The sequence below is a fragment of the Haemaphysalis longicornis genome, unplaced genomic scaffold (genome assembly GCF_048455015.1).
Source record: "Haemaphysalis longicornis isolate Haplotype H1 unplaced genomic scaffold, Haemaphysalis longicornis Haplotype H1 scaffold_4, whole genome shotgun sequence".
Lineage (NCBI taxonomy): Eukaryota > Metazoa > Arthropoda > Arachnida > Ixodida > Ixodidae > Haemaphysalis > Haemaphysalis longicornis.
Genome location: NW_027526361.1, coordinates 63,004,108 through 63,031,392, shown reverse-complemented (window position 1 = coordinate 63,031,392; position 27,285 = coordinate 63,004,108). Strand labels below are relative to the sequence as shown.

Below are 27,285 nucleotides of genomic sequence, written 5' to 3'. Positions count from 1 at the left end.
CGTAGGTCCGTCTGTTCGTGCGCCTGTCTGTTCGTACGATGTAAAATAAACCTGCTGAAGCGGACATTGGCCACGGATTTCATGCTGGACAGACCACTAATTTCGCTATAGTATATAGCATACTGTGTTGAGCATAATACGTTCAGTCTATGTTACATTCGAGAAACCGAAGGAGGAGGATAAAAAAAAACGTTTATTGAGCGCACGAAAAGGGCTGGGTAACACTTAAGGGGAAGCCACATCCGTCCATCCCGATAAAAAAGGAAAAACTGTGTTGATTCCTCTGAATCGGTAAAACACGAAAGTGAAATGTGCAGCGAAATCTGCATCTGAGCATGATTCGCGGGTCGGTGGCTTCTTGTGGGTGTGCTGGGAGAGCGACGTCCTGCTGTCGGGTCGCTTCGGCAAAGGTGTACTGGCGTCATTTCCGTTACGAATATGACGTAAGTGACATCTTGGTTTATCCCGGCATAAAACGCTTTCTTGTTAAAATATAAAACTCGAAAACGAACAACCCCAAGTACAATGGACTCTTTAGTACTAAATGTTGCTTCCCCGCAAGAAGACCCTGTCTGCAGGGGTGCACCCTTTACAGGCCGCTTGCTTCGTTGTACTGGCGTCATTTCCGTGACAGATATGACGGCACGGATATGAAACACTTTCGTGCTAAAAAAACACGCACGCACACACTGGAAGAAAAGCCGGCTTTCGGTAGCAATCGAACGCGGGTGTTACGAGTTATCGACACAAATGGGAAATCACTTATTTATTTATTTATTTATTTATTTATTTATTTATTTATTTATTTATTTCATTGCGATACTTTCAATCCCATCACAGGATGCAGTACAACAATAAAAATTACAAAAATACTGCTTTAGTGGTAAATCAGAAGTTAATTAACTGCAGAAAGAAATTGGGGTCATGCTAAACAAAGCGACTAAAATGGGGATTCAGTACACCTGAAGTACCTCTTTATAGCAGCCCTAGACGCGATATAGCGCCGCAGATATTAAAAATTTGACTCGTTCTATTAAGTTGCTATATTCGGGCTGGATGAGACAAAGAATACGTTCTTAGCACACAGTGAAATGTTTGCGTTGCGCTGACGGTCTGTGCTCAATGATAAATATGCACATCAGGAAGGATTTGGGTTTTTGGATGCCTAATTTGGGAATAGATCTTATGAATAGCCGTACGTCGTGCAATTTTTCTTTTTTTGGCGTGACAGCCCTGCTGTCAGGCCGAATTTACTTCGCAGTAAAAATACATAACCAACCCGCTACATAAGCAAGGCTGGAGCTCAATATTGAGCGTATACATATTGGACATCAGAACTAATTAGAGTTTCGTGTTTCAGAAGGTTTAAATTGTAAGTGCCATAGAGAGCTTAGGACGAATGTTCGGAAGCATATAGGTAGCATAGTTAATTCTCTAACTAATATGCCTTCACCAAGCTAGTTTATTGGTTAAATAAACCCCCACGCATTTTGCCCATGAAGCACGTACAAGTGCAGGATTTTGAACGCGCTTGTAACGGGAGTCGGTGCGTGGCGAAATTCCCATCACTTTATATTTTGGATCCGGTCATGACTAATGCTAGTCACGTGGCGTAGTTCCACCACAGGTGGTGTTTACGAGAATTCGTGACCACCTGTGTCGCGGAGGAAGAGGTATAAGCACCGCTGTGGGGCCGCCGGATGTGCACGCTTCCAACAGACGAGCATTAAGGCTCGTCTGTCGGAAGCGTGGTGGAAATAATAGTCTGAAGGAATGGAAAGTCCGTATCGTCTTAATTAAGGGATGGAAGTCTGTCGCGGAGTCAAGTCGAGCGGCGCGGCGATCGTGACGTCATCGTTCTCTGTGGAGAATGTGCTCGCCGGTCCGACCTGGCGATAGGCCACCGGTGGATAACGCGTGTGCGGTGAATGCTGTGCCGCCTACGAGTGCGGGACGCTCTTCGCAGTCGTCGTCTTCTACGAGTGCGGATAGGCATCCACGCGTGCTCCTGCTCGGCGACGGTGTCGTCCACGTAAGAGCTGAAGCCGACAAGGCCGCGAAGCCTAGGCGTGCAGAGGCAATTCGGCAGATGCGGGCCGAACATCCACAGAATCATACATCATCAGATACAGGTCGTTGTGGGGCTCAGGCGCATGTGAAGCGAAGAGAAGGTGATGCGAACGGGATTGATTGATTGTGAGGTTTAACGCGCCGACGCAACGCAAGCGCTGAGGCGCGCCGTAGTGGAGGGCTCCGGATTAATTTTGACCACCTGTGGATCTTTAACGTGCGCCCAAATCTCGTACACACGGGCGTTTTTCGCTTTTCGCCTCCATCAGAAGAACGGCCAACGTGGCCGGGAATCAAACCCGCACCCTCGGGCTCAGCAGCACAAAGCCACGGCGGATTGATGCGAACGGAACCCGACACTGTCATTGCGTTTCACTTTTAAAGGCGAATCGTAAGCGTCCTCCATGTTTTTGGTGGTGCCATGGTCGGAAAGTGTCAATACGGGAAGCGATTACTATGTAAATAGCGCAGTCCTCAGGAAGCGATCTAATGTATGCATTAGTAAAGATAGGCGGGTCTTTGTCAGTCATGTAAATTCTAATAAAGTAGGGAACCCATATCATTCATGGAATTTGTTCATTCATTTAATTATACTGTTAGCCCATGAGCGGGCCGTTACTGGATGGAAGACGAAATATTTCTCTTTAAAAGTAGGTTATAAAAATCATAAGATTATTCTTCGGGTTGCGAACACCAGTTCAAATATATATTTACTAGCGGTAGTGCCCGGCGATGCCCTGTGGGCCTTATGATACTAATGACACTGATGGGTATAACACTTCTTCAGTTATTTGTTAGTTGTCATATTGGCTAGTTCATCGTGAAGTGGTGCAGAATTAAGAACTCCTGCCTGCTGTCAATACGTGGGCTCCAACAGGAGCCTTGTCGTGGTAATGGGAAACGTCTGGGGCTCTTGTTTTACTGCAAATCTCGCTAAACAAGTTGTACAGAGGGCAACACCCTCGTCTATAACGCAGGTTTCGTACTTATAGTCTTATCTTGCCTCGACCGAAAAACATTTGAAGAAAACTATTGTGTTCATTCTGAAGTCTTAACAATATATTTTGACCTCAACGTTTTTTCGTGACAAGTTTGAGTCCGCAGTTTTGAGAGGTAATCAGTTGAAGTTGAACTCAGTGTTATACAGTCAAACCCGTTTATAGCGAACTGCAATATGCACCGCGATTAGTTCGGTATGTCCAATAGTTCGATATAGCCGAACCCGCCTATAACGAGCTCATTGTTACGAGTTCGCAATCCGCCCCCCCCCCCCCCCCCCCCTCGCCAACTCCGGCATCCCCGCATGCAGAAACGAACACAGTAGAGTAGCCATTACCATACCCAAAATAATCTATTTATTGCAAGTAATAAAGCTACTTTCCGCATTAACTGCCTACTTTGCAAAGAAAAGAAAAGAAAAGAAAAGCGGTGACCTATTGTTTTTACTTTCGTTTTGGCGGCTTCAACTAGCATAGCATTCTCTACACGAAACATTGTTTGCCCCAGTTCGAGACCGCGTCCTCGAAAATCGAAGAAGCATTGGCGGAGCACATCGACTGCCCAAAGCGCTTCATTATAAGCGTCGGACGGCTTTCACTCGCGACATAACGTTGACAAGCTCTTCCGACAGTTCACCGATGCTGCTGTCTTGGTACGGACTCGCTGACTGGGTGGGTTCCGTCGTTAGTCCCGCGCGTTGGAAACAGTTACGGAAAGTGTCGGGCGTCACATCGCTCCATGCGCGGCGCAATGTCTCAGTCGCGGCTCTTGCTCCGTGGTCGCGGCCAATCCACATCTCAATCGACGCTCCGAGACCATGCATTTCGGCGGCCATTCTAGGCGCGCAGAGTTCGATATATCGGATGTGAACTTCGTTATAAGGAATATGTTTCCCATGTATTTTCGTAACTGAATTATTTTTGTTCGATATATACCATAATTCGCTCTATCCGGGTTCGTTATAGCCGGGTTTGACTGTATACAAGGGTGTTGTGCACTGTATCTAGGTGATGCGCTCAAGCGAGTGTGTGAGTGAGTAAAAAACGTTTTATTCAGCTGGTGAAGTGGGAGTGGTCCCCTATTCCAGGCAGCCGTGTGATGAGCGGGCAGCCTTCGCCCTTGAGGCCAAGAGTGTCTGGAAATCCATATCCCTGCTGCCACCAGGTTCTCCCACAGCTCAGGGGTTGGAAGGGGGGGTAGAATGGGGTTTTGCTTGCACTCTAACATGATATGAGGAAGAGTTGACGGGTTTTAAACAGAACGCATTCACCAGGAGGTTGCGTTGGGAACATACAGTGAAGGCGGACTGGTTGAGGGAAGGTATTCGTACCCACGGGAAGTGTTATGTACGCAAGTATGAACGATGCTCATCGGTCACAGTTTAATGATAAATGACACAGGCTCCTAAAGGAGGCGTGTGGTTGCAGAAATTTAAGTGTCAACAAATGCCGATCGCGCTGTGCGAACGCGGACAAATTTAACTGAATTCCACGTCCAGAGGGATGCAAATTTTAAAAATCTCACTGGCCTTTTTATCCGCATGTTAGGACAAAATGCGGGGGACGCGCATACCAGAGCTAGAGGCGAACAGTTCGCTTGTAAAGAAATTCACCTGAAATTTGGACAGTCGTATATTATACTTATCATGGGCATGCCCACGCTTTGCCACAAGTATATAAGTGGTGCTCAACCTTGGTCTGTGGTGCATGGGAGACCTGAAAATGACCGTCGCCTTCGTAATTTAAGACAGGCAGGTTTATAAGATTAGTCTTTTTTTTTTAAAGAACTGCAGTGTAAGCGTTGGTTCAACTTTTAGCAAGCGGAGTGCAGTACTGTGGATGCCGTGGCTGAAATTCCCTAGCAGCGCCATTGACGTAATGCTGCCCGAATGCGACAAGGATAGTAGATTGAATAAATTAACTCCCAAACACGGGCGTACGTCCAAAAAGTGCACGAAATTCCTCTCACTAGAAATAAATGTTTTACCACCACCACCACCACCATTTCGACAGCCTTTAGCAAATGAGCTCTGCGAACCATATAGAAGATCAAATGTACGTACAACTGTCACTAAGTAAAAACTTAAAAAAAAGACTGCCTCGAAACCAAGTATGGTATTTGTCAAGGGCGTGCGTTAGTAGCTGTAAAGTACAGGAGTATTTGGGTTAGGAATGATGGCGGCTGTACCTGTCATGCGGAAAAGTACTCTCGACAGGCGTTCAAGCGTTCATGTTTATCTTTTTTATCAACCAAAAGCACTGCGTGCAATGTACTAATCAGACATGTTCTTTTGCGCTTAAAAAATTGTGAGGGAAAATAATGAACGTAGGTCTATAGTTACGGAAGCGTCACACTGCTTCCTACAAAATAGCGCGAGCAATAATGGTAAAGAGGTAATCAATAAGGATAAAATCCTTCAGCAAACGTCGTTCCGTATACGATACCTGGCGCGAAATGAACTCGATCGAAATATTTTTGTTTTGCACAGCAACCGAATCCCAAATCCTAGGTGAAGAATTATACGTGCCGGAAGCAGCGACCGCCAATTGGCTGCGAGCACATTCGAACGACGTCGGGAAATTCTCTGCGTTCACTCGGTTTATTTGCAAGGATAGGCGCACCGAAACGGCGCACGTGTTTGTGAATTCCACCGCCTCGAACTCAGCAGTACAGCCCTGAATCGACCACGCGTCGATTACCGACTCGCACGCAGGTGCAGACGGAGCTTCAAGTGTGTATGTTTTCATTTCAGCTTCCGCTTGCGATTGAAGCGGCGCGGCACGGATTGGGTTCTTGTTGCCGCGGCAAAGTTACGCATTCATTCCGCCCGGAATGGTGCACGGTATTTCACGGTGCGTGGAACGATTGCGCGGTGAAAATTAGCTTCCGGTTCAGAAGTTGCGAGCAGCGTAGATTTTTCAAAACCCGCTATCGCGAGGGACGTCCAGTTGCCGCTGTTGTTCCAACACTGATCCTGCTTGGTTGCCACACTAAAGCACCTGTGCAGCGCAACAGTGAGTAGCACAGCGTGCACGAGAACCTTCTTCTGCCCACTCATTTTGTGTTTTTGTTAAAACTTGATCACCAATTCAGTTCAGTCGAACATGCGCCTCTCTTTTGACCACCCGAGAAGAAAGAACGATATTTGTGTACCCAGTGAGCTCAATTCGGCTTCCAAAAGGCGTTGGCCAACCAGAACGACGCTAGAAATCGTTACAAAGCTTCCGTATACAGGTGTTTACGAAATGCAGTATCGTGCGTCACAGTGCTTTGTCATCACATGTGTGGTGGAGAAAAGTTTCAGCTGCGCGTGGTGATGATTCCTTGCCACTTCCTCGGCCTCTGTTCAGAAGACGTTGCTTGGTTTGTAAGCTTATCTGAAATTTCCCCGAGGGGGAGAATGTGAAAGTGCGAATGCACGGTTGTCGGCCCGCTTGCGGCGCTTGCGCTCGGCCCCCGCAGCCCACCGCCTCGCCGCCTTCTCTTCCATCTCTTCCATCGGGTTTGTAGTATCACGTGTACACCACGCAGTTATCAAGCCGCTATAACGCCGCTGAGTCGCCAACGCACGCCGCTGACGACGTAGTTTGAATGCGTTAAAGATATAAGGCGCGTCACTAACACTGATATCAGCGTCGCGTCCGTGGCTTGGTCGCTAGAGCGTCGCGCTGCGGCCGCAAAGTCCTCGGATCGAAACCTGGCGCCGGATGCTGTTTCTTTTTTAAATATAGAGGAGCACTGCGGACGCCGCCGCCGCCGCCGCCGGCGGTGGATGGTTGGGGGTCGCTTATAAAGTGCATTCGCACTTAAAACTAACCCCCACGTTTTTATACCTGTGATACGATTGGATAGTCGTGCTCTACCATGCCTTGGAATGCTCTGGCGTTTTCAGATTTTTAAAAAGTCCCGGGCCGTCTCCACTAACGTGAAACCTGGGGATGGGCGAAGCCTGCAGTGTATAACCGTATTCTTGGCGCCTTGGCGTTTTCCCCAACGAAGATGAAACCGTTGGGCGTAGAGGTATACAGCTTTACTGTAAAAGTCTCTTGTCTTTGAAGCACGAAGCTCTCTATCGCGAGGCGTAAACGAGTGTCCCGGTGTTTTTTTTAGTACGCGTTATGTTCTATAGCGCGAGGCGTAAACGAGTTTCCCTGTGTGCTTGTACCGTGACTACATGAGCCGACGATTACGACTACGACAGGGGACGCCAACGGCCCCAGCCGCGAAGGGGCTTCGCCCCTAAATTTTTCACACGCGTCAGCGGACTGGTCACCGAATCATGGCGAGCATTGAGCTTGTATTTTGCAGCAAATATGTTCGTGTGATATGAAGCGCTTAGAAGCGTTCTGCTCATATGCGCTTAGAGATCGAGTTCTCCGGTTTGGCCATTTGTCGCCAAACTGGCGACTTTTAGAGGTTCGTCACGACCGAAATTTCAGCGTGGCTACTTTCTTCCTCCTTTAATAGCTGTTACTTTATCTATTTTTTCGCCCTTACTACTCCTTATATTCCAATAAAGGGGACCGTATACGGCATTTTAGTTCATTTTAGCCGTCGAGATAAAACTGTAAGCCTGTCAGAGCAACATTTCAGTTTCGTCATATGGGAGGGATCTGCCAAAGTCGAGGATAGGGTCCAAGAAATCAGAGTCGCTCAAAACGCACCAACGTACACTGCTACTTACCGACACCCGTCGCGGTGGCTCAGTGTCTAGGGCGTTGCGCTGCTGAGCACGAGGTCGCGGGTTCGATTCCCGGCCGCGGTGGCCGCATTTCTGATGGAGGCGAAAAGCAAAAATGCCTGTGTGTACGAGATTTCGGCGCACGTTAAAGATCCCCAGGTGACCAAAATTAACCCGGGGGCCTCCACTACGGCGCGCCTCATCGCTTGCGTTGCTTTGGCGCGTTAAACCCTATAATCAATCAATCAGCTACTTACTGACACCATACGAAAATTGTGGCGAAGCTTTTTTTAAGGAACCTCATGCCGTAGAAAACGCGTCAAAGCGTTCTTGCAACGCAGAAAGTGTGTCGTTTAAACAGTTGCCGGGCGCATGAAATCCCATGCAGACGGGTGAAAAACGTGTTTGAGGATGTATAATAGGCGCTAGAATTTTAGGAGGCAGCGAAAGCGATCAGAAACGGTGTGCGGCAAACTAAAGTTTTATATCATATTTTATTCATATTTTACATTCATTAAGAACTTACATAAACTTATATAGTTTTTTTCTATACAAAAGCCAACAGCTGTTGCTCTCCCGCGTCGTAGTAAATTATTATAGTTTTTGATCTAGTTTGCCACTTTTGAAATTTCTGTTTTTTTTTCAACGTAGGCCATCGAAAAGTAGTTGTTATCATCGCCTGGTTGCAAATGGCGATTCTTTCTGGCTCTTTTGCGAACGTTCAGTTCAAATTGTCAACTTCTTTGGCTACTTCTGACATTTTCTCTGCCACTTTTTTTCTTCTGAGGACATGGCAGCCCTGCCTGAAATCAGACTGGTATGCTAATTATGTTGTTTGGAATGGGCATGTGCAGCTTTCCCGCTCATGGCAGTCCTTTCAACAGTGATTACTCTGCAATTTTTTAGCGAAATGAAAAGTTCTTTTGCACAGCTAATATTTGGGGTGAATACTTGCTTTGTGCACAGTTTCAAGTCGTGCACGTTGCGCGACTGGGTTCCTGAGCCATGGGAACTATCCCATAGAAATGCATGGGGAGTTGGATTTGACAGTGAATTACACAAACAAATATTCAGAAATCTGAAATGTTCTTTTAGCGTTTTAATCTTCATGTTGGCTTCTAGCTTTATGCCAAATATTATTTTCCTACAGTGGTTTTGCTAGGTTCCCGAGAGGTTGTAATTTTGAGCGAGAAAGCTGGGTATGGAAAATAAAAACCCGCGTTTTTTTTAATTGTGTAGATCTAGGCACTATCCGAAGTGCGTAGACAGTTTTCCCATTTCTTTAAAATAACTATACGGTGTAAGATAGTCGAATTTGCAGGGAACATGAACCAGGTGATGTGTGGTTTGAAGTACGTGGGTTAATCCCGGGTTTGGGGGGGAAAAAGGCACTACTTCATGCTCTGCGATGCTCTAAACGCGCACAGGGTTTATATTTGCGGCAATAAGGGGCATGCCGCGGTCGTCGTCTGCGAAATCTTTCAGAGTTCCGAGTTGATTGCGTGTTTTAGAGAAAATTTTCGGTAGCTTTCGACCTATTTGCAGGCGTTGAGCGAGGAATGCGAAATATTGGCCAACTGTCTTAACTGGGATAACTAAATGCGCTAGACAGTTCAAATTTGCAGGGGATGTCAGACATATCTTATCGCTGATGTGCGGGCTAAGTTTAAAATGCGTAGTTTAATTAGAGCTTCTGTGGAACAAAAAGTTTATTCCAACATCCAAGAGTGTTATACACATGGTTTAAGAAATTTGTTTTTGCCGTTACCGTGGGAGAGAACCCGATGTGGTGTCACTAAATTGCCGTTTACAGGGAATGGTGGCCACGTTATGGCACGTTACTAAGGGCGACTTATACATATCGGAGGTGGCTAGTCGTACTGAAATTTCGGCTGAAACTCTGTAAGGCCGAGGATTCCTGTGTGATTTTTTTCTATCTCATATCTAGCTGTTGCGGAGCAGAAACAGCCGTGGCCAGATAACGAGTGCTTTATCGGCATCTCTAGGCGTCACAGTACCCGCGGCCGTATCGGCGCCGCAAATCTCGTGGCAATCTTTCTTTTGTTTTTCCGTGAAGAGCGCGGGAAAACGAACGAGGGTCCGCGGAGTCATTGTTCCAATCAGTCGCTTCCGGACCGACGACAGCGAGCACGAGTCGCCTCCTCGCGATCGACAGAATGGACGGATCGCTTTCGCGAGGGGCAGCGAAAGCCTAAGGCACGTGGGGCGATTTAGTCGCTTCCTTCGATTGAAATTTATTAACTACGTGGAAACTGCACGACCCACTCTGATATAGTTTCAGTGTCGTTCGCGGCTTCGTCACGTGCTGTCCTCGGGAGAAGCTGTTGCAATTGCCGTTTTCGTTGTAGCTCACGGACATTTGAATCCGGCCGAGTGCCCGTGCCTAGAGTCGCGCGTGTTCGATCGGATCGCCTTGCTGCGCGGCGCGGAGAGCCGTGGAGGACGGTGACATCTGGACGTCTCGTGACCGGCTGAGTCCGAAGAGGCCTACGTGAGTCAGTGGCGAACGACGGCGCCTTACTCATTCTTTCAGTGGAGATTTTTTTTTTATAAGGATTAAGAGCGCGGGTATTAATCATCACCTGTTCCAACTGTAAGGCAGCAGAGCGGCGCCGTTCCGACACGGAACACTCCGTGAGAGAGTGGATGCCGATTGTTGCGCTGTATAGATCCCGTGACGCTGTCACCTATGGTAGCGGCCTTGTCGATGCAGTGCCACTTGGCGTCGCTGCCTTGAAGAGCTTTTTTGTTATCGATACGGTTTTCTGGTGCAACAACGCAGAGCGTTTGCTGTCTCCTTCTGTTATGCTTATGTTCGTGTTTTGGTTGTGAGTTATATGAGAAATTGCCTGTCGTGAGAGTCGTGACAATGTCAATGGCGCTTACGCTCATATACGCAAACATCATGAAGAGATGTACTTCCAGCGCAGAGGCTAAGTAGATTATCTGAGTGGAATGAGCTATATTTTATCCTTCCCGTGAGAATACCCGCCGCGATGGTTCATGGGTAAAGGAATCCCGAGGAGGCGGGTTCAACCCCAGCTGCGGCGGCCGTGGGCGAAAACAAAACAACAACAAAAAAACACGCCCGTGTGGCGAAACTTCCGCGCACGTTAAAGATCTATCCCAGCTTCTGCCCGAGTACGCCTGTTATCTGATAACCTTCGACGAGGTTGCATTCGACCTTGGAATGTTGATAGCGCGCATTCCCGAATGGTAGAGGTAGATAATTTCGCGTATCGGGAACCTCCTTACCTGGTTTTGTAGTGGGTTGCGATGCGCGGTAGAGCTATTCGTGCAATACACTTTCTATTTCTGGCGTGTTTACTCAAACTATTTGACTTGTGCGTGCAACAAAATGCGCTATGAGCGCGCCGTGCGTGTGAGGAGAGGGTAGACGCAGATATTCACACTGTGTGTTTTTTAAAGGGGGGTAGTGACGTACGTTATGACATTCTCCATGGCAAAATTTGCAGCGTCGAATGCAGTTCTTTTATTTCTAAGTTCTTTTGAGCAGGGGTTTGTCAGGGAAACATGTCATTTACATTCAGCGACGTAGACATCTGCAAATTTGATCTCTGAGGTGCAACGAAATGCGCGATGAGGACACAGCAGAATATTTTATGCAAACAAAACGAACGATGTTTTGTGAGCGTATTTTCTTTTTCATAAAACGTGTTTTGATGTTCCTGTAGTTGCTTTCCTGCGCTAAAGCCACGTTTACCGCTATAAGGCAGGCGTCTCACGTTTTCCGAAATCCCGTGTTCCTGCTCCAAAGTACTGCTCTTTTTGGCTGCTACAGGAACAAAAAATTCCTCGGGCATTTGCTTGTGTGATTTGAAGGTGAGATCCAGCGATTATCAAAGGATTCTCCACTTCTGCATCGTGTTTAAGTCTCGTTTTTCGCTATCATGTCTTCGTGCTTCGACGCAGATAACTCCGATTGGCTGACTGGGCGCAATTCACGCGGCCGCCTCCTCAGAGTGGGAGTCCTCCTCAGCGCGCGCGTGTTCTACTCACGGGCCGTCGCGCTCACCTCTCAGGCTAATTCCTGTTCCATTCTTGCACGATATCGGGTTGGTGCTGTGGTTAGCGCGCCTGGCGGCAGCGCCTGTGAGCCGTGTTCAAACCCAGACGAACGCACAGGTGTTTTAAGTGCAGAGCACTTCAGGGTCTCGTCTTTTCGTCGTAGCTCGCCCGCTGGACCAAAGTAGAGTCACACGGCGTTCCGTCGTCGCGGCGTAACCGAGATGCTTCGAAAGCCAAGCAGTTTATATAGTCATAAGCGTTCGAAACTCGTGAACCGCTGACGGTTGGTCATACATCTTCTCGTTGTTTGGCGCAAAGAAAATTGTAGGTACATTTGAGGCAAAATTTACGTAATTAACTGCGTTAGAACGGTGGTTTGGGCTAGTTGGTGGTGCATACTGAATTCGAAACAGCGCAAAAAGACGGGACAAGGAAACGACGACACAAGGCGCTGTGTCGTCACAAGACACAAGACGACACAGCGCCTTGTGTCGTCGTTTCCTTGTCCCGTCTTTTTGCGCTGTTTCGAATTCAGTGTACGTAATTAATCGGCAGCGCTCGCGTTCATTTAGTTAGATGCGCTCGTTGGGTTGGTTTTTACTATAGCAAGCGAAAAAATGTGGCAGTGCCACGCCGACACGTGCGGGAGGAAAAGCAAGCACAAAAAGAACAGAACTCCCGCTGGCGCAGTTTCAGGCAGGGGACGTGTGAGCACTGCGAAGGCGGGAAATTTGAATTGCATTGGGTGGTAGCAGTGAGCGGATAACCAGGATAACGGCGCTACAGCCCATTATGGCGAATCACTGCTCTGCACTTCCGACAGCTTTCACATTGAGTGGAGCTGCGTTAATTTTTTGTTTGTTGATTTTCCTTTTACAGTGGCGGCTATTTGTTTTGGTACCATTCCTATTGACGACGACAACTATGGTTACTTTTAGCATATTTCAGATGGAGGCGAACAGCGAAAGCGCCTGTGTGTCGAGATTTCCAGCGCACGTTAAAGATCCCCTGGTGGTCTAAATTAATCCGGATCCCTCGACTACTGCGCGCCTCATAGCCCAAGTGTAGCTTCGGCGCCTTAAACCGCCCAAAAATAACTCATGAAACTGGTAGTAGTCAATGTTTCCGCGATGCTGTTCTTTCTCCGCTGTGCTATCGCTCGTTCCTGCGCGTTCGCTGCTTTTTCGGAGACTTCGGAGCTTCAGACCTGCGCGCAGATTTCTTGTTGTCGACCCTCCTACTGCTTGCGCACTGATCATAAAATGTATACGACCATCCCCAAGTGAGGATGATAATGTGGAAGAAAATTACTTCCTTTAGGCTTGAGCAAATTTGTAGGTCAACTTCCTCGTCAGGCACTCAGTGTTGTCACGAACTCATGACTATCGGTGCCTCCACCGATCGTTATCTTCACAAAACGAAAAAAAAAAAGAGTCGGATTTATCAATAGAAATTTGGATGGTTATTCTGTATATTTCTGGTGGCAATCAAGGCATCAATTGTATAAACCGTGTTTGTGATACTTCTTTTCTTAAGTTTAAACAAAGCTCAGGCACGATCCGACTCACTTCGAAAAGAAAATCATTTCGTACGGGCGGTTGGTTTCTGTTGGGAGAGCGAAACTGGTTTACTGAAACATGTGTACTCCCCTATTTCGCTTGCAGGTATAACAGGGGGTTCATTATAAGCTAATGTATTGTCAGTAGGCAGGCATGATAGAAAAGTTATTTTTATTTGGAAACAGCAATGACTAATTACTTGCAGGCCCCTTACTTCTACTAATTAGTGCGGAGGTCAAATCTCGTACTGATCACTGTTTTCTCTATCGTTCCTTGATATATTGCGATGATAAGTCACCAGGGCAAGTGTTTTGCAAAATACGATTAAGATTGGTCACTGCACTTCCTCATATGCATACATATATTCCAACCAGCTGTGACTTGGAACTGAGCCCCCTTACATTCCCATATCCTATACGCGATAACAGATTACGGCACATGTCGGAACGCAACCCCACGATTGCGCGAAATTAGTTATCATGTTCGAAGCGCGTTTCAGGACCTCTGCAACGTACTGTTGGGGACGGCCAGCACTTCCTATGACCACACATACAGAAGCATGATAGAGAGCGCCTTGGAATTAGCTAATAATTCATTGATACCCTGAGGCGAAATAAAGCACAGCGGCTTTACACACGAAGGACGATGAGGCAGTCCTGATATTGGGGCAACACACGCCACCAAACTTACGATTTCCCTCATAGGTTCAGCTCCCAGATGCCCTATAAATGCTTAGAAATTTCGAACAGCTTTTGGAATATCTTAGCTTTGCTTTTTTTTCTAGACAAAAGCCAACTACTGTTGCTCTCCCGCATCGTAGTAAATGAATATAGTTTTTTATCCATTTTGCTAGGAGGAGGAGGAAGCAAAACGTTTATTGAGAAAAAAAAAACGGTGGGTGGCGTCCTCAGTTCCGGAGGCCGCGCGCCGCCGCTGCTCGCGTGGCCCGCTGGATCAGGCTGAGCTGCTCCTGCAGGTCCGAGCTGGTCAACGCGCATTCCCACTGCTCGGGGGTAGGGGAGAGGAGAGGAACAGGGTGTTGAGGGCACAGGAAGACGAGGTGGGCAGTGGTGGCTGGAACTTGACAGTCCGGGCAGTTGTACTCGAAGCGTTAGGGGGAGATGTGGGAGAGGATGGTGGAGTTATAGTATGTGCCAGTTTGTAGTCGGCGCCAGATTCGTGATTCTTCGACGGACAGGGTAGGGTGGGGCGGAGGATATTTTCGGCGAGCGTGGCGGTAGTGGGATAAGATGTCGGTGAAGCAGGGTGGAAAAGGATGGATTGTGGCCGTCGTAGAGTCCGAGCCGCCTGGCCCTGTAGGGAACGCCCGGAAGTGAAGCTCGCGGGCTGCAGCATGTGCTGCTTCATTCCCAGGGAGTGAGGCGTGTCCCGGGGTCCACACGATTGTTATTGTAGGTAGGTCGCGAATGGCTTTCAGGAGCTTGAGCGCCGCCGTGGGTACTCTTCCCTGGAGGTAATATCGGCAGGCTTGTTGAGAGTCTGTGATTATGGTTAGGTGGGTGGTGGGTGTGTGGGTGGCCGCCGTGAGGGCAATGGCGGTGGCTTCAGCAGCGTTCGAAGAAAGATGATAGAAGGTAGCGGCGTTGAGAACGGTGTCCTCGTTGTCCGTGACTGCTAGGGTCGAGCGGGGGTGTGATGGGGTTTGGGCGATGTCGCTATAGCGAGCATCCGGGGCTGAGGAATACTTTCGTTCAAGGCGCTGCACTCTGGCTTTGCGTCGGCCTGGGTTGTATACGGGATGCATGTGACGTGGAATTGGTGCCACCTTGATATTGGTCCGGATATGGGGAGGGAGGGGGTGAAGCTCGTTATGAGGGTTCGGCGTGGGGCGGCCTAGTGCCCTGAGGACAGTTCTACTTTTGGAAATTTCTGCCTTTTTTCAACGCAGGCCATCGAAAAGTATTTGTTATCATCGCCTTGAAGGAAACTGCAATTTTTTCTTGCTCTTTTGCAAACGTTCAGTTCAAACTGGCAAAGTGGAAGGGGTGGAGGGCCTTTTTAGCTTCTTTTTTAATCATTTTATCTCCCTGGGGAAGCAAGCTTATTGTACAATGATGACGTCGAGGGATGCCGTTGTGTCGAGCAACGCGCTATTTTTCGCCTACCGGTCCGGAAATTTTGAAGGTGACTGCAAAACGGCAGTGTTGAGTGCGCAGTGACACATGTGGCGAAGGATATACGAGCAGGAAGCGAGCAGGTGCTCGCTCGTGCCGTATACGTTGAAGGCTGGCCTTCTTTAGTTATATATAAACCCCAGTCAGCCGGCTGTACGCCACAGTAGCCGTACTTTCTATCTCCCGTTTACCTACTCATTTTAAAGGTGCACAAAACGCCACGCGACACCGCAAGCCAGGGATCAGCGAAGAACTGTTTGGTGAAAATGTTCTTTCTACTGTTCTTTCTACTTTCTTACCTAAGATATTACGTTTCGATATACTCATAAATTAACTCCCGCTAGCTTATCGCCATGAACGTGCCACGAACACCTTTACCTTGCGTTGACTTGCTGCCGCCAGCAAAGACCGCTAGGTGATCGCACTTATAACGTCCCACGGGCGCCTTTACCTTGCATAAACGTGTTGCTGCTGTTAAGCAAGACCACCGGGACTTGATTGTGTGAGCTCATCCGTTAGAACGGCTAACCTTCTAACGTTGATGCAAGTAGCTTACTCGTGTCTACGCGGCATGGTGCGCGTGTCAGCGCAGGGTCGTCTCGAGATGGACGACACACGTGCGCTGACGGGCGCCAGGGACTCCCTGTGGCGTTCTTCCCTGCTACTGGCCATGGGTTCGGCCAGCATGGCCGCCGCCTCGTTCGGCCTCACGCTGGGCTACTCGTCCCCGGCGCTTCCGGACATCCGGAGCCGCATGCCCTTCAGCGCCAGCCAGGGAGACTGGTTCGGCTCCCTCGTCACGTTCGGGGCACTTTTCGGAGGACTGGCTGGAGGTGAGGGTCTCTGTCTGTCTGTCTGTCTGTCTGTCTGTCTGTCTGTCTGTCTGTCTGTCTGTCTTGAAAAAACCAAACAAAATACACGAACTTCGCTTCATGTAATTTGTTCGGCCGATACTCCAGATGACGTCATTGTTTTGAGATGTTTCGGCAGTTGCGACAAGTCCTAACCTGGCGCTAGGCCGGGTGCGGAAACTGTCGTAATAATTTTAAAGAATGATGTCATTTAACGTCTCAGCGAACCGAACTGCGTGACACACCGTTTTTTTTTTTACGTCCATAGGTCACGATATGGCTTTTGCGTCGGTATACTCTAAACATAGCCTTACTCGCATTTCGCCCAACGCGCCCAGGCCAGCTGGTGAACAGCATCGGCCGCAAGGACACCATCATCTTCTCCTCCCTGGGCTTCGTGTTTGGCTTCCTGATGATTGAGGCGTCGCGGCTGACCGCCGTCATGTTCGTGGGCCGCTTCCTGACGGGCCTTGCGACGGGCGCCACGGCGCTCGTCGTTCCCGTGTTCGTGTCCGAGGTGAGCCCGCCGCAGATCCGCGGAGTGCTCAACACCATCATCACCATCGCGGTCACCTCGGGCGTCCTGATGGCCTACGTGCTGGGCAAATGGCTCGACTACCAGTGGCTCGCGACGGCCTGTATCGTGCCCTCTGTCCTGGTGGTCATATCCATGCCCTTCATGGCAGACTCTCCGCGATGGCTGGTCCAGGTCGGACGCTCCGAGAAAGCCCTCAAGGTACGTCGCTTCTACCTCGTAATTAATTAAACTATTCCCGGAATTGAACATGTACTTTCCGTGTGCTCTCTTTTCGCGACATCTTGGCTTCCGGTAAAGGCGTTAACTATGAACAGCTCCGGAATACTGTGGCAGTGTACGCCACTGCGCTACAAGCTACAAGTGCCTTAATGCCCTCTGTCTACGACAGGGATTTTGACTGGACCGTGAATCTTCCGCATAGTTTTACTCCTCCGTGTGTTTGAGGAAGTTCTAATGACTCTTGAGGGATTTTGTGTACACGCTGTGTTCTTTCTCATCCTATGTAGTCACAGCTTGAGTGAAGTTGAGCTTACCGACAGACAAAAATATATCGTTTGACATTTATATGGAAAGGTGTAGGTGTTTATGTGGCAAGTCGGTAAAATATTGGCTCGTAGTGAAGTCAAAACAATGTGAATGACACCACCATGAGCAAGGACACATCAGCTGTATGGACACTTCCCAAGGATGTGTCCATCAGTGTCCATCAGAGATCATGGACAACTGTGACATGTTTGCGTTACGGCGAAAGCTGTATAAGCGGGACTCCTAGTTGGTATAGCACATCGATATTCACGAAAACTCCAGCGCCCCCGACAGCGGTACTGGAAGTTAAGTGTGCGCCTCAAGCTCCAACGCCCTCAGCACCCTTTTCCCCCATGTTTGGAAATAAAAGACCCGCGAATGTGTTTTTTTTTTTTCGATGCTCAACAGGGAATATAAAAGCGGCGACACGTCGCGGAACTTCTTCCGGCATAGTATTTCGTGGGTATGTGTGAACTCAAGATGTATTTCAAAGTCGTTCTCGGCAACTACAAGGTGGTAGTTCAAAGGATTTTAATAAAAATCCTCATTCGTAGCACATCTGATGGTCTTCGTATTGTTTCACAAGAAGGTGAATATACCAATGTTCTGCCTACTTCTGCTGCCGCCGTTTCCCATCTTACGTGATAGCGTATATTTGTGCATTTGGACGGAGAGGTGCAGTCTCCAGTAGAGATGCCACAAACCGATCGAGAGATAGATTGGAGGTCATCACCACTAGCTTTGCTGGAAAATCACTTTAGTCGCAAGAACTAAAAACCAGTCGGGCTTGTTGGTTCATGTCAAATGTTTACAGCGCAGACACACGAAGGACGAAGAATAACGTTACACCACAGCGTTACACCACCCCGCAGCGCTTGTGGTGTAACGTTCTTCTTCGTCCTTCGTGTGTCTGCGCTGTAAACATTTGGTTTACTCGTAAGCGTAAATGCGTCGTAATTTTTTTCCCTTGCACGCAGGCGCTCGAGTTCTACGAAGGAGAGGAAAGAGCCCAGGAGGAATTCGACAAATTGCAGGCAGCGGCCGGGCCTGTCGAGAAGTTCTCGTTCGCGGACTTTAAGCTGCCCTACGTGTACAAGCCGTTCCTGTGTGTGCTCCTGGCCATGTTCCTGCAGCAGGCATCGGGCATAAGCATCGTTCTCTTCTACACTCAAGACATCTTTGAGTCCGCCGGCTCGACTATCGCATCGGCAGACTGCACCATCATAGTCGGCGTCGTCCAGGTGGCCAGTGGCTTCTTGTCTACGCTGGCCATCGAGCGATTGGGACGCAAGGTCTTACTGCTCGTGTCCTGCGCCGTCTCGTGTCTAAGCCTCGTCCTCCTGGGACTCTCGTACCACTTCCAGGGCATCCAGGTACACTGGCGTTCGTACTTCTCTGGCGCAGCTCTAGTATAGTTCCAACCTGATATTTGCGCATTTGCGCACATCTCTAAAAGTATTAAGTTCTACAGCTTGTATTCACTGGCAAGGCACGCATGCACGCAACCATGTGAGTGCGCCGTCACTGGTTACGTCGGGCTCCGCGGGATGGCGGTACTTACCCGTGCTAAACACATCATGTGTGGTGGACGTTCCAAACTCTACCCCACCGAACGCAAAGTAATGCCCCGACTCCAATGTGAGTGCGAATAATAACATCTCTGTTGACACCACCGTTGAGAATAGGGTTTAAACGAAGCAGACGACGCACGCCAGTGTTTTTTTTTTTTTTCGGCGTGCGGGCACAGTGGCGAAAGGCGCGCCATGTCCGTGGCGCATCGGGCATGTCCGTGGTCATTTGCAGTGTTGCCAAACGAAGAAATTAACAGCTAAACTTTTGAATGAATACCACTTATAGAAAATTGTGAATGTTGCAGCGTGTTCTTTTATGAACTTGAATGAGTGGAAATTTCAAAACGTTAAGCATGTTAAAGTAAGCGCGGAATGACAAGTTCTTCAGAACCGTTTATTTGCTGCTGTGGCGGGGAACATTAGCGGCATTTCCACAGAATAGAAAAATAATTCACGGCCCATGAATAATTTGCTTCTAATCTTTGTAAATGTTGTGCTCTATAACGAAAAGTTAGCAAGCTTGTGGTGCATCATCAGTGTAATGTATGTTGTGGATTGGCAATGTTTTGTAGGTTTTACGTTTCAGTGCTCTGACATAGCGCACTGACATACAGTGCACTGACCCAGCCCACTGACATACAGTGGACTCGGTTAAGATGAACACTATAGTAAAGACAAACAACATTTATGCTCTCGTGTAACGTCCACAATGCAAAAAAAAAACTCCGCTTAAGATGAATTTCTGATAATACGACATATTTTTACGGTCCCTTCGAGTTCGCCTTAACGGGAGTCCACTGTATAATTAAAATCGGAAATGGGGCTCGCCTAAGTGTAGTTATTTATCTATTTGGCTCTGTTTCCGATTTTCTCGCTGTTCTGTCAATGTGCTCCCAGGGCCAGGCGTTCCTCGTGTCCTACGGCTGGCTTCCCCTGCTCGCTCTGTGTGGCTTCATGGTCGGCTACTCAGTGGGCCTCGGACCGTTGCCCTGGATGCTGATGGGCGAGATGCTGCCGCTGCGCGTCAAGGGATTCGCCACGGGTGTGTCAACGGCCTTCAACTTTGGCTGCGGTGCCCTGATCTCCAAGGAGTACCACTCCACCATGGCCGTGCTCGGCAATGACGGCATCTACTGGTTCTACGCCGCGCTCATGGCCCTGGGCTTCGTCCTCGTGCTGTGGTTCATCCCCGAGACTCGCGGGAAGACTTTGGAAGATATAGAAGTGCAGTTTGGCAGGAGCCTCCAGGATGTGCCGGCAAGTTCCAGAGAAGAAGGATTGGGATCTGTGAGCACGTAACGTAGAGCTACTCCTAATGTAACAATGAATCGGCAAATGATGAACGGGGATGCATTTAGAGCAGTTTGTGAAGCAAGTCTGGTTTTGTATTCGCCTTGTATAGTGCCGAGGAAACCAGCCGCGCTTTGAAAAGGTGATGCCAGAGGAGACGGTAGCCTGCCACGAGCCGTTCGTGCATCCATCCTCGGGGCTTCCTGTTGTGTCCAACTGACTGTACTTCAACCTGCGGAGAGCGCCAATTGTTGAATGAGACTGATCTGTAAGCATTCGTTCAAACTGTATGCTTCGTTACAGTGTGAATGTTCCTTCTTGCTGCATCGGTTTCGATACGTCACCCATGTTTACGGTTTGTACCGTTTGCCGTTGTTGTGGTTAGAGCAGTACTATAGATAATTAGCTACTTGCTGCCCTGTCTGAAATCACATTCTTTCGAGACGCTTATCACAGCGTGGATAGATGTCCCTACATGCCATTCGAGTGTTTTTCGGACGCATCCCATGCTTTTCTACACTTTTTATTTAAAAAAATGTGTGTTTCTTCAACGTACCACTACACCGGCAGTTGTCGCGATGTGACAGTCGAATGGACTGTCCGCGGCGGCAAAGTTACATTCGTCTTTGTAGCAGTGATGACTCCCTGTTTTCGTGTGAGCAAGCTACTATATATTTCTGGCGAGGTTGTTGAAACATAACATGCTCAAATGCATTATAACTTGGTATTGATCGTTCTTATATAGTTTTGCTGTTAGTTTTATTTAGTTCTGTTGTGTAGCGTGGGTGATGCACTGTCACGAACATGGTGGCTCAGTTGTACATCTGCTTACAATTAGAGGGAAGATGAAACAAGTCATAGTTAATTCAGCTTTGCATTTCCCCGTGTGCGCCACACTTATCTGATGCATGTGGGCGATGTTCTGCACTTACAATGCCTTCCATGTGCAAATAAATCATATCGAATTAGCCAACTGAATGCCATGAATCGTGTGGTGCGATTCATGACGTTAAATTGGACAGTCACGAAGCGCGCCGTTAACTATTTCGCCCCACAGTAAAGGTTATCTTGATTGTGCTACCCAACGCATAAAGGTAGAGGGAGTGTGGAGTGTTAAGAGTGTTGCTGATTCATTTTTAACGTGCACAAGGCAATACAAAGGCAGAAGAAACGTGCCGCACGAAGGATTGTCCTGCACGTGCAACGCTAGCGCACCGTTTTCCTCGTGGTGCGTTGTAAAGTATCGCGATTGTTGCTGTGTCGTTCATTTATACTTAGTTTACATCGTGACCTCCAATGTATTTCCGTGCCGACGAGTTCCATCATTCATGTTTTATTCATATATTTTGCAGTGGACGTGATGACTACCGTCGCAGATTGTATGTTTCCTGGGGTTTAAATAAGCACAGATGGAGCACAGATGCTGGTGGAGCTAAGCCTAAGTGTAAAATACGAGAGAGGTCTGTGCATCTCCGGGCGTAGTTGTGCGACTTAATTTTTCGTTTCTGCTGTTTTCTTGGGCATACTGGCACAAAAATTGTTCCTTTTTTACATTTCGATTCTGTTTTATTATTTTAATAAATGAATGAATGTAGTATTTGCAACTCATTCAGTCACAAGTATGTGGTGGTGTTGGTCTTTCCTTTGAGATAGCCCCCGCTTATTATATGTGGCCTACTCTGGTGGAATTATGGCTCATAATTACTGCATACAGGACGAACATTGCATTTCCGAGCACATCACAACGTTCGCAGGACAGTTGCATACCGCACTTGCATGAACGGGCAGTTCGTCGGTGATCTATAGCTCGGCTAGATGGTTCACCGGGCGTAACTCAAAGGATTGTGTTAGCATCGGTTATGTATTTCTGTTTTGCGACAAATGTTCTCAAGGTTTCCTTTGCGATAAATAATGTTACGTGATGAACTGTGCGACCAGTGCTATTAGTTGGGAAACGCGATGCTTGAAGAGACACTGAAGTTAGCTTTCCAAGAACTTATTTGTGGCTGCATATTGTTGTTTAACTCGTGCAATTTATAATTAAACTATTAAGCGGGAGTCTATAGCCTCAATCCATATTTAATCCTAGCGTCTACAGAAAAGAGAACATCATATTCTACTCTTGGTCCCGGCACCAACTACCGCAGTGACGTAACAGGCTTGCCATGCGTTTCCATACCATTATAGCCTTCAACGTATTGGTGTTAATTTATCTCGTATTATTACCGACTTTATTTTTGTTCACGAACGGAGTGTACAGATTAGAGATGTTAGCAATCCGCTAAATTTATCCCCGGGGACTTAGCAGTGTGCTGTCATATAGCCAACGTCAGCCAATGGGCGGGAGGGCATACATAGCGCAAAGAAAGTAACATATTCGAACGCGCTTTTAGAGCGAAAGATTACTACATGTCTCGCAAGATGATTTATTGTGTCGCAATGACCTTGAGCCGACGGAACCCAAGTGCGGCAGGTGTGACGTCAAGCCACGTGATCTGCTGCGGAGAGGCATCGCAGCTGCGCTCTCGGAGCCTCGCCGCCACGGTACCACGTGACTAAGCGAGTGTTTGACGGCTGCCTCGCCGGCGCCTGGTCGCTCAGTCTCGCCATGGATGGCGCGCCGGCTGGGCTGTCTGAGCGTGCACCTCAAGGCAAGCAACAAGGCGTGTGCGTAGTACTATCTGCAAAACCTAGGCAAACGGACCTTTCACTTGTGATAATTAGGTTTGCAAGTGTTAAACCCAACGCATTTTTCTCGCTCATTAAAGAGACCGTGCAACACTTTCGATAAAAGCTTTCACTCTTCCCTTCGCGTGTGGAGGCACTGCGATAGCTATAATTATCGCCAGCACGAAGCAGCACTGCGTGATTTGCTCGTCACACCAGATACGCTTTCCATTTCTGCTAGTTTTTTGTGGCTTTATTTTTAAAGTTGCTATCGGAAAACGTTCATTGCTGCAACTGAAGGAAACCGGCCAGGAGCCGCTACATGGCCTTAATGACGTAATCGAGCGGTCGAAGAACGTCAAGACCGGAAAGAGAGAAAAATCTTTTGAGCGAGTTCCCAAGTTACCTGATGGGCATAGAGCGGGAATTTTTGGCTGAGGTACTTTGCGGCTCCCTGATCTAAGTACTGGGTGTGTTGGGTGACTACTTTCTGCAAGCATTTAAGATATAAAAAAAATTAAGAAAAGTGTTCGAGGCTCCCTTTAAAATGCACGTAACTCTGCAAGAAAAACTCGGAACACCAGAACATGTCCTACGCATTCAGACTTGGACAAATTAATTTTGTAAGTCTAGTCATCATCATCATCATCATCACCAGCCTATCTACGCCCACTGCAGGGCAAAGGCCTCTCCCATTATTCTCCAATTGACTCGGTCCTGTGCCAACTGTGACCAATTTATCCCCGCAAACTTCTTGATCTCATCTGCCCATCTAACTTTCTGCCGCCCCCTGCAACGCTTGCCTTCTCTAGGGATCCACTCTGTTACCCTTAATGACCAGCGGTTATCTTGCCTTCTCATTACATGCCCTGCCCACGTCCAGTAAGTCTAGTAACTAGACTTTACTCTAGAAAGCGCCAGCAAATGTGTCGGTGGATCTCTCTTAAGGTTTTTGTTAGTGGAAGAGCCCGCACGCAGGGGTTACGTATGATTGATTGATTGTAGGGTTTAACGCGCCGACGCAACGCAGGCGATGAGGCGCGTCGTAGTGGAGGGCTCCGGATTAATTTTGACCACCTGGGGATCTTTATTGTGCGCCGAAAACTCGTACGCACGGGCGTTTTTGCTTTTCGCCTCCATCAGAAAAGCGGCCGCCGCGGCCGGGAATCGAACCCGCGACCTCGTGCTCAACAGCGCAACGCCTTGGCCACTGAGCCACCGGGGCGAGTGGGGTCACGTATGCCGACTTTACTCACCTTTGCTATTACTTTTACGACATTTCACTTTGCTGAGTTTGCGACTCCCTTCAGTGTTTCTTTCAGAAGTCAGAGTATTAAGCGGCTGTGGGGTACAGAAACAACTTTTCGCATTTGAGTGCAGACGTTGAGGCTTTTATTGTGATCAAGGATCGTTCGAGGGCCCAATTTAAATTATGTGGCCGCGTATCCCTTTCGTGAATTTTGGTTCGATATGTCTGCTTTCGGGTGGATCCATCTGCCTGGAGTGTGGGGCCTATTGATGAGTTAACCTCAGCTATAAGTTTGTTTTTGAGGCTGCGCGCGTTTGGAATTCCCAACGTTTCGAGTCAGTCTCTGTAATATTATCTTGATATGAGCCCAATCCTGCCAAGGAATGTTATCGCAACAAGACTTATTTTTCTATCTTCTTAACTAGGTCGCTTATCATGTCCGTTTCGTTTGCCGCTGACCAACGTATCTTGTCGGTAGTTTTATCTATTCTTCACCTGAGTTATAAAACGCGCGTGGTTATTAAAAACAACACGTGAAAGATAGATAGATAAATGTCTATTATTCTCACAGGGGGAGCCGTAAAAAAACGCAAGTATTGTCCTTCCAGACGTAGAAAGCGTGGAGCGGGTGGTAGGGGAAAGACGGGTGGCCGAAAGCTTTATCGCACGTTTGGGCGCGTCGCCTGATAGCGTTGGATCGGTGGCGCCACAGCTACGGTGCTTCAGCCCATTCTGCCACCGACAACGACGAGAGACGAAGCTCGGCTTCACGTACAGAGCCGCTCGTATCCGCAACAGCTGTGCGCCGCGTGCGCGTTTGACTCGCCACACACTCTCAGTGGTCCCGAGTCGAGGCCGGTGATCAGCGAGGCAGAAGGCGAAGGAAAATCGTCGCCATCATCATCGCTATCAGCACCTCGCTGAGAAACGGTGAGTGGAGGGGTGTACTTCGTTTTCGCGCTGTACGAATATTTTTAGACGACCGTACTTTAATGTGACGGAGTGGAGCGACAGCAAAACTGCGCATGGGCAGTGGACGAGAGCGGCTGTTCGCTGAGCGTAACAGCTGCGCGAGCCTTGGGAGTGCGGTGGTGCGGTTCTGCTCCTATTACGCTCAATGAGCACGCGGCAGCGTATAGACGGTTCCTAGTCAGCACAGCCAAGCAACGCATGGCGCCATCTATAGGGGCATGTTTGAAGCTATGTCCACGCGCTTGTGGCACTCAATTTAACCGCTGAAAAAACCGCTTGCTCTCGTAGTGTAGTAGTTCCGCTCCTGCGAAGCAAACATCCTAACCCGGGTTCTAATCCCGTTACCGCATTTTTCATTTTCATTTTCAAGGGTTTGCCATATTTGAACATTAACATTTTTTATCACGCATATAATCTATTTATGACATCTTTATGCATTATAAATGGAATTTTGGGTATTTTCGTTGCCTTTTGGTCCGTTTCAGCTACTGCTTCTTGTACGTTTTTGTGGGTTTGGCCCTTTTAAGTCGGTGGCTATTTCTGTTGAATATTTTTTAACGCCGTGGTCTTTAACCAATGTAAGCCCGTTTTGGCTGTTATTTATTTCTGTTCGGGTGATTTTGCATGCTTTAGGTACGTTTATGCTGTGATAGAACCCCCATAGCAAACTCAGATGACGGCTGGCTGTACTGACTAGGAAAAGCATTCAGGCATCCCGGAGTAGCAGCAAGCTGCCATCGTTTCGCTCGTTCCAGCTCTGCATCAACCTTGTTGGCGTGCTTACGTGGACAGCCGCACTTTGCCCATGCAGAAATAGAACACACTCCCGACGTAGAAGCTGCTTCCATCACGACTCCCGGGGCTCTGTTGGCAGACCAAGCACGCGCCATTCCTGCCTCGGTTCTTTTCGTGTGAGTGTGTGTAGTTGAAGTACCGTTGAATTTTGGGTCAGTCTAAACTTACAACAGGAATACCGCAAAAACCTAACAAGAATTCCTGTCGCACGACAAAAAGCTTTGTTGTGACAACAGAAGTCCCGTCGTTACGACAAAGCCATCTGTTGTTACGGCACACATTTCTGTCGTAACGACACAGTCAGTTTCCTCAACGACAAACATTTCTGTAGTCACAACAGAACTGCCATTTACGCTACTCTTCACAATGGGCAATGACATTCAAACCATGTGCAACTACTGATGGAACATCAGGATCACCACAAGACAGGAATTCGGCACAACGGAACATCAAAATCGGGACAGGAATACCACACACGATAGAGCATCAGAATCACTACATGACAAGAATACGACAAGAAGACAGTACGACACGCAAAAATACGACAAGTTACAAAAAAATTCTTGCCGTATTTTTCGACAGGGTATCTGCTGCTTCCAAAGCCGAGTTTGTCGCCTTAGGCGCACATAATGTTTTCGCACTAATATATATAATGAAAAGCTGCAATTGAAGGATTGAATTCGCGGCATTTACGCCACCCTGAAGGGACGACACGAAACAAAGCAGACTGGGGAATACACAGAAGACGAAACTAAGCTAAATGTAATAACTGCTTATCTGAAAAGTGACAGTGGCATCTGTAATGCATTAAATGAGTAAGCGAGCATACAGCAAACGAAAAGACGAGACACGCATGCGCGCTGCTTTGGATCGCTTCAGACCTTCCCACTCTGCAAAAAGCAAACTTCATGCGATAAAAAATAACTAAGCCACCGTGAAGCTAACGACATGCTTGCAGTCAAGCAGGCATGGAGAAAATAAGGGTGTAAATTCCTGGCGCTCATCAAGCTAAGAAAATTATAGGCAGAAATGTTTTCCGATAATGATGAACAAACGTTCATTATATAGCAAATGGGTAAGAAAAGGGGGTGTGGTCAGCCTCCTATGTCCAGGAGGCCGCGAGAGGACGCCGCCGTCACCGCCCGGTCCACCAGCATAGGTTGATCTTCACGGTCGGAGCTGGTCAGCAACCTCTCCCATTGCTCACGGGAAGGGGGTGGGGGTCAGTCAGGGAGGTAGGGGTGCAGAGTGCGGGCATTCCATGATTTGCTTTTAATACGAAACATTCCTTTGCTCGGGAGAACTAGCGCACGTGCGTGCGCGCTGCCTTTGT

At 48.1% G+C, this 27,285-nt stretch overlaps 1 protein-coding gene across 1 annotated transcript in view; it reads left to right on the top strand.

The window, feature by feature from the left end:
• LOC144179771 (uncharacterized) overlaps window positions 1-27,285 on the top strand; it is a 78,970-nt gene that overhangs the window by 35,399 nt on the left and 16,286 nt on the right. The window contains exons 2-5 of the mRNA XM_077708210.1: window positions 16,082-16,327; window positions 16,684-17,081; window positions 18,386-18,781; window positions 19,877-20,274. Coding sequence (XP_077564336.1) covers window positions 16,082-16,327; window positions 16,684-17,081; window positions 18,386-18,781; window positions 19,877-20,274 — 1,438 coding nt within the window. The remainder of the gene's footprint in view (window positions 1-16,081; window positions 16,328-16,683; window positions 17,082-18,385; window positions 18,782-19,876; window positions 20,275-27,285) is intronic.